Source organism: Endocarpon pusillum (assembly GCF_000464535.1).
Source record: "Endocarpon pusillum Z07020 unplaced genomic scaffold scaffold7063, whole genome shotgun sequence".
NCBI classification, from domain to species: domain Eukaryota; kingdom Fungi; phylum Ascomycota; class Eurotiomycetes; order Verrucariales; family Verrucariaceae; genus Endocarpon; species Endocarpon pusillum.
In genome coordinates this window covers 1-8,174 of record NW_006916627.1, presented here as the reverse complement: position 1 = coordinate 8,174, position 8,174 = coordinate 1, and the positions used below count along the sequence as shown (strand labels likewise).

Below are 8,174 nucleotides of genomic sequence, written 5' to 3'. Positions count from 1 at the left end.
TTTTATATAAGAAGGTCTGTATACTTTATAAGACTAATAAGACCCTTATAAAGTGTTAAAGAGCTAAAAAAACATATATATAAGCTAGAGGTGTACTTACTATAAAGGATGTATATAGTTTAATTAAGCAGAAAGAGATTATATAAGAGTAGTTAAGTAAAAGATTAGTAAAAGAGGGTATTATATAGACTAGATTATTAGGCTTATAACGTTACAAAAGATATAATAAGCCTAACTATAATATATAAATCTGTTAAGAGGTTAAAGAGACATCTAAAAAAGATAATAACATAAAGAATAATTGATTTTATAATAATTAGAAGTTTATAATGTAAAAGAAAAGTAGATAGGTCACTTATATAAGCGGGTTGCTTATAAACTATATTAGTTATATCTTATTAATAATAATTAAAAGTAGATTCTTTAGTATTAATTATAGTAAGCCTAACTATAATATATAAATTTATCAGAAGATTAAAGAGATAACTAAGAAAGATAATAATATAAAGAATAATTAATTTTCTTATATTATAGTTGTGTATAATAATTAGAAGTTTATAATGTAAAAGAAAAGTAGATAGGTCACTTATATAAGCGGGTTGCTTATAAACTATATTAGTTATATCTTATTAATAATAATTAAAAGTAGATTCTTTAGTATTAATAGTTTCTATTAATTAGAAGAGCAGAGCCCACGCCCTCTAGCCTTATTAGAGTCTATATCTTTACTTTTATTTATATAATGTTTATTAGTATTATAAGTAAGTATAACTAAGTATAAATAACTATAGTAGTTTATATCTTGACTAAGAATCAGGTTTGTCTTCTTTTCTAACTAAAAATTTACTTATCTTAAGTTAAAAACTAATTATTATAAAGCTTAAATAATAATTATTTACTAATAATAATACTATAAGCTTAATTAAAGTTATAAAGTAACTTTATAATTTAGAAGCTATTACTAATATTAATATTTGTGACTAAGATAAAATTAGAGCTATTATTATAAGTGTTAAGGTTAATGTATATACGCCTTTTATATTAAGAATTTAGGGTTAAATAATATTATTACACTATAGATATATTAATAAAAGTAATAAATTCTTAGCATCTTAGTTTTCACTTCACTTCTAAGTTCTTAATTTTAGCTCAGTGTTACTTAAGTCTATCTAAGCTATTCTAATATATTCTATTTTCAAGACAGTGTCAGTAACGTTGTTGTACTGTTAGATTTTAAAATATGTTCTCAGATTTGAAATACCCAGCAAGCTCTATTACTAAGAATTGGAGTGCTAAGAAACTTATATCGCTTGTCAGTACTCTGTTTTATACATTAGTTATGGAAGTCCAAACCTGACTCAGCCCGCTCACGTGACTTTCCCCCAGCACTATTGGTAGTAGTTGCCACCATCCGGGCTCCGGCTTCCGAATCTATGGCTCTTGCCCGCATTGTACCTCGAATCGAATCGAATCGCTATATCCTTTCGTGCTCGATAATGTACTTACATGTCATTGATGACTAGTAGACCTCTTGTGCGTATTTCAATGTCGCTAAGCTAACCCACACGCCCGCAATACTCAGAGCTGGTTGGGCGCACAAGATCTGTACGTGTGATACCGAAACTTTCCCTTTGTTTCATGAAGACCTTGCCACTACTGCTCCAGGAGTAGGCACGCTTGACGTCTGCCATGGGATGCGGCGGGAGATGTACGGCGGACTTTGACCACCCGAATCGAACAGACGTAGAAACGAAAACCCTTGACCTCCCAAGAAACCTATGTTATGACTGTCGTGAGTAAAGATCAGATTCAAATTGGTCCTTAATCAGTCATTCAACTTGACTAGCCGAAGATAAGCCGAAGATGAGCAAGTGAAATGGATAAGCGAGGGAAAGTCGAAGCGTCGGCCGATTTAACAAGGACGGGACTGTTTGGCTACAAACACTTGCGGCACAATTTCCACGATGATTGCAGAATGTATGAGGAGGCTTTCATGAAGACGCCGCCGCTAGTCCTTCGAGCTCTCTCAAGAACAACCACCTGCCTTGAACTGCCCAGCCCGCTGCTTTCCAATCGTTGATGTTCTGCGGAAAGAAGTCTAAAACATCCAACCACGAAGCATCGTGTGCGATGACTACCATAACATCATCCCTCCCATCGAAAGCCTTTAGCTTTTCAATCGTTTCCTCCGCCCTTTTAAGGTCCTCCTGCATCCCCGGCGCAAGATCGTAGAATGAGCCCCCTTTGGCCTGCTGAACGAGACGCGACATATGGGCACAACTGCATCGTTCAGGCGGTGGTGTCCTGCCGAGTGTGCTGGCAGGTACATAATTCGGTAGCGGTCTGAATCGATTTGGTCGAAGTTGTGCAATAGTATGGCAAGCGTCGCCGCCCAAGAGGACCCAGGATTCCTCCGTCGTCCGACATAGAGCGCAGATGTGGTCTTCAGTATGACCGGAAGCTTCCAAAAGCCAGAAAGAGCCGTCTTCGAAAAAATCTACGGCTCGAAATCCGTTGATAGTTGTGGCGCTGGTGGAAAAGTCGACCTCTCGGACACTGCGGCCTTGGAATGCGCTGTCGAGAACGAAAGAATCGGGATTGGTTGGGTGGCCAGGGATGCAGCGTGCTTTGAGGCCAGGGCCAACGACAAGCTCTGTGCTGGGTGGAAAGACGGAGGGATCACCAACATGGTCAATGTGGGCATGCGACCAAATGACGGCGTTGATTGCTGAGAGTTCGATACCATGAGCTTTGATGGTGTCAGGGATATGGTGGAACTCATCGATGCCCATGACGTGCTCATCGCCGGCAAAAAGGGCTTTCAATGATGGTGGCATCCGGGCGTCTAGATCTTTCATGAAAGCCAGGTCGAAGAGGACTTTCTGGTTGCGGTGTGGTGACTCGATCAAGAAGCTGTAACACGCCAAGTTCATGTACTTCTGGCCGTCTGGGACAGGATGGACAAGCATTTGTGTTGCCATGTGTGCTTTCGCTCCATTAATGACCGAGAGCTTCACGCAGTGGCCTTGGTATGGAGGGAAGTGGATGTCGTCAGGAGCCATCGTCGTCGACGTCTGTTGCTCAAGTGCCGAAATGTGTTGGGCAGCTTTAGAGACTCTATCAGGCTTGGGTGTGAAAAGGAGCTGAGGTGCAGAGGAGTCGACAGGTCATCCGACTAAGGCTACTATCTCTTCAATTGAATTGGTATGATTGGATCGACTTAGTCTCCATTTGTTTATAGATTTTGAGGTTAACAATTTAGTCAGATTTGACCTGATATTGATTGTAAGAAAGATAAGTATGATGAAATCCAACAATAAAGTTTCAGTAATCTGAAAATAATCATGTTCCAAGGACCAAAAAGAAAACAGGAGCCAAGGCACTCGCGGAAACAACTTGCTTAACAGATCTAGTTAGTGCTATCTTTCTAGTAAGATCATAGGTCGGATGAGATTTTACAGTAGCATTGGTGTTGGTCGGATGAGCTGCGGACTCGGCTGCCGTCACCCGTGGCACCGAAGATGAGATTTGTCTTAGCTGACACATACCAGTGACCAAGATCTAGTGGCCATCTTTCAGCCCGTGGAAAAAGACAACTTTGAACTCGAACAAATAGGCGGCATCACATAGAGATCGATAGATATTGTAGTTATACCCAGCGACAGAGACACGACCTTGTACAGCGTAACTTGATGGCTTTGACACTGAGGTCTTGGCCTGTTTTGTACTCCAAGTCTACCGACTAAGTCAGTAGTACTCTGTCCTACTACGATAGTGTCAATCAGAAAGCGAAGAAATGGTTTTGTTTCATTCAAAAGCCGCAAAAAACGAAGAAACAAGATATATAGAAAAAAGCGTACAGACTACTAACGAGCAATCTCTCGTGCAGCTAATCAATAGCTCTGTACGTTTGACACTTTCATTGCGCTCAGCACGATCAGCTGTATATTCTTTCTCTCTCACTCTTTCTTGAAAATGTGTATAGGCTGACGGCAGCAAAGATGTACTCTCTTTATATAACTAATATTAAGAAAATCTTAATCTTTAAAAAGGAGTTTAAGATAACTATTAAAATAATCTAGTTTATAAAGATTCTAGTTTAGTTTAAAAGAGCTATTAACTAAGATACAGAATAATATCTATAAGGGTTATGCAATGGCTCGAAACTAGAACAAGTCAATAGTCCATAGATTGCTAAAACGAAAGCTGGAGAATCTATCTACACTGTGGCCATGCACAGATACATATACTCCAACGCCAGCGGGTGAGGCCTGTGTGTGCGTGGGCCACGCCATAGGCCACAGAGCATTCATAGTTCCCAATCCGGCCTCCTACCGTATAGTGAAGTTTAGGCTTCCCTAATCGGGTAAGGCGAACCTCTCTATTCGTAATCCGTCCGGATAGCTCACACGCTTTGACAAGCGCCCCACGGCAGGAGTTTGCTTGCTGCCGCGAGTCAGTCATAGGCGTTGCCTCCTGAGTATGTGGCTGGCACATGCATTTCCTGCGCCGTGGCAGAGGAAATGCATCATCCATCACAGTGAGGATGCATTCGATATAATCAATGCAAGTACGTAATAAGATCATGTCAGGCTTGCGAAGTCGTACACTAAATGTATTTAATATACGCTAAGATAAGAGTATAGCTAGCGCTCTTTAGCTCAGCTTTAGCACCTCAAGATTGAAAATCTTGGGCCCGGAGCTAGGTGACGGAAATAATGAGACTTGCGTCCCATACCACATTTTGTTACTCTCTAATAAAAGGCAAATACACAGCTATTAATAGCTATTATTAAGAATCTTTCTATATAGACATAATAATATAGTATTTTTAATACTTTATATATATTTGTAAAACTTAGAATATTGATTACATAATATATTATATTAAATAAAAGTCTAAAATTCTAAAAATCTTTAACTTAGTTTTTAATATTTAATATATAAAGTCTTATTTGTTATAAAAGATTTATTTTATAATATGATTTTTAATTACTTTAAAAATGAAATTTTTAAAATATAATATGTTATAATATCTCTTATAAGTAATAAACTAAGCCAAAAATATAATTAATATAATCTTAAAAAGCATGTTTAATTATATATAAGAGTTATAGATTACTAATCACTTGTATAACAGCTATATTCGTCACTAAAGTTAGATCAAATAATCTGGTGTAGAATGGAAGTCTCATTATTTCTGGCACCTAGCTCCGGCCCTTACATAGCGCTGAAAGTGTTTAGAGAGTAAGTAAGTTAGCAGGGAGTTTTCTCTAAGCACAGACTGTCATCATAGATTGGATGTTCATCCGGATGAAACTGTAGTACGTAAGTTACGCTTGCTTTTAATTTATAAAGAGATCTAGAATTACGACTCTACAGACTTTAAAATAGGTTGCCAAGGAGAAACAGCTATCTTATATGTAAAATCAGAAGTGAAGAAGATGTCTGATTTCCTAGTTATAAGTAGCTATAATAATATATAGCAAAAGTATTATATAACCTGGCTTAGATAGTAATGCGAAGCTAATTATAGACTAGCACTTAGTCTTTAGCTTAAATATTATATTCTCTCTTATCTAGACTTAAGTACTATATCAAATATCTCTTATAATCTTGAATAGACTCTTATAGAAGACTCCTGTTATTAAGGGTTTAGTATTAAGAGTATTATAGTATGTGAACACACTAAGTATAAACAGGCACTAAGGGATTGCCTAGCGCTCTGCGAAGAAGCTATGACAGGCTTAGACAAGTCTAAGGACCCTGAACTGCCTACAAGGTCAGTACCTTCTGATGTAGCGTTCAGAGGTGCTCAAACATGAGCACTTGGGAACAATGCTCAAGGACGTCTCCACATAAGCAACACTCAAGGACGTCTCCCCATAAGCAACACTCAAGGACGTCTCCGCACAAGCAATGCTACGAGGTGTTCCACTGTGAGCACTCGTGAGCACGAATCTCATAGCCTATATAAGCACACTTATTTCCTAGATAGTTTCATAGTCTTTGTAGTCAACTCATGTTATCAGCTCATACCTAAGTTGAAGACATCCTAGTATTATTTACTATACTTCCTGTTTTACCTAACTAACTTATTTAGACTAAGCTTGAGGTTAAGATTTATCTTAATTAACTAAGCCTTAATAAGGAGGTACCTGCGTTTAATAGTAAGGTTGTTTCTGTAGCCTTAATATTAGAAATATTAAAATTATAGAAGAGTACTATAGCCTTAGTATTAAGAATATCAAAATTCGTTAAGATCTGGCTATAGCCTTAGTATTAAGAATACTTAAAGTAAATTATAAGAGTAAATGTTTAATTAGTTATATTAGACTAATTATTAAAGTTATAAATCTACAAATAATATTATTTAATAGCTTTAAGAATTCTGTAGATACTTATGTATCTGCACTAGCATTAATGTCATATAATATATCATATAACCTTAGCGTGCCCTACGCATGCCTACGTATAGTCTACGTATGCTCTGTGCATAACCCTCACATAGGTCTCGAATACACTTCTTAACACTCCCCCTGTAAAGAGATCTATTTGAGTATCCATGTTACGCCGCGCTAAGGCTGCCAAGCGTGCCAAGCACGCTACAGACGCCTAGCGCGCGCGCATACACAAATAGAAAACTCTGCACTCTAGGAGTCAGAGTTTCTCCATCGTTCGACTTATAGAAGTCAGGAGCTCATCCTTCGTCGCCACTGCTAATAGTGCTTTACGACTGCGAAAAGCGCACGCTATTCGTACGCTAGATTGTCATTTCGCTCAAGACTCTAAGCGCCCCTGACAATCCAGTTCTATTAGTAGCAACTAACTCAAATGTAATTCTCAAAATTCTCTTTATACTGATATTAAGTGTGGCTTAATACTTTATTATTATAAAGATCTATTTTATTATCTAGCTTTATAGTAATAACTATTTAATTCTTTTATTTATTAGCCTTATTAATTATTAGTATACTCTGCTAGGCTAGAGTTTATTAATTATAATAAGTATATAAATAATATATGTTAGATTAATATAACTAATTTAGTTATATATACATAGTTAAATCTATAGCTAAATCTAGGTCTTATTTAATTAAGACTATAATATAATTTTCTATATTATTAATATTAGAAAAAATTTTTTATTAATTATTTATTAGTAAATATAGACTTATAATAATTATTATTGTTAAAGTACTGCCTTACAGGAGGATACTGTTTACCTGTTGTGGTTCTGTCCTTGCCTATCTAAATCTATCTAGATCTGGTAATGCTGCCTTTTAAGTATAAGGGTAAGCTTATTAATCAGGGGTAATAAGTGTGAAGCTAGTCCTTGTCAATCTAGATCAACAAGCCTATCAACATAGCGCTAGGCCGCTTTAGGAAGTTAGCTATATATGTATAGCTAATTTCCTTAGCGCTAGCCACAGGCTAGTAGTGCACCTACGCCTGTTACTCGCATGCTTAACCCACGACTGTATTAGCTGTAGGTTTTGACAATTATAAAGACTTATTTATTAGTAACTATTTATTTATAATAGTTATATTATAAAAGCTAAAACTATTAATTAAATATAATATATTTTAACCTATTTAATATCTTATTATTTACTTTTATTTATAAAAAAAAAGTAATATTATTAATAGTAGTGTCTGCTCTTTTATAAACTACTTTTTCTTCCTTTTATCTTAGTTATAATAGTAAACTATAGTTTACTTCTTTATAAGTATCTCCTCTCAAATAGTAGTAGCTCTCTGCTCCCTTATATAGATCTTCCTCTCTTATATAGTAGCAGCTCTCTGCTCCCTTATAAGAGTCTTTCTCTCTTATATAGTAGCAGCACTCTGCTCCCCTATAAGAGTCTTCCTCTCCTGTATAGTAGCAGCACTCTGCTCCCCTATAAAGGTCTTCCTCTTCTATATAGTGGCAGCACTTAGCTCTATTATAAGAGTCTTTCTCTTCTGTATAGTAATAGCACTCTGCTTCTTTAGAAGGGTCTTTCTCTCTTGTCTTCTCTTATAATAATAATACTCTGCTCTCTTATAATAAACTCTCTCTTAATATCCTTATTTTCGCTTTTTAGACTTATTAAGAATATTTAAAAAGGCTATTTATTAATCAAAAATATTAAATTAAAAAATAAACTAAATTATATTAAAGATAAGATAAA

At 36.2% G+C, this 8,174-nt stretch overlaps 1 protein-coding gene across 1 annotated transcript; it reads right to left on the bottom strand.

Annotated features, from left to right (window-relative positions):
* Positions 1 to 1,991: 1,991 nt before the first annotated feature.
* On the bottom strand, positions 1,992 to 3,062 carry EPUS_09475 (uncharacterized protein; the record flags this gene model as incomplete). The annotated part of the gene is made up of 1 exon (XM_007807512.1): positions 1,992 to 3,062. The coding sequence occupies one exon, from the start codon at positions 3,060 to 3,062 to the stop codon at positions 1,992 to 1,994; it is 1,071 nt and encodes a 356-aa protein (XP_007805703.1).
* Between the last annotated feature and the right edge of the window lie 5,112 nt (positions 3,063 to 8,174).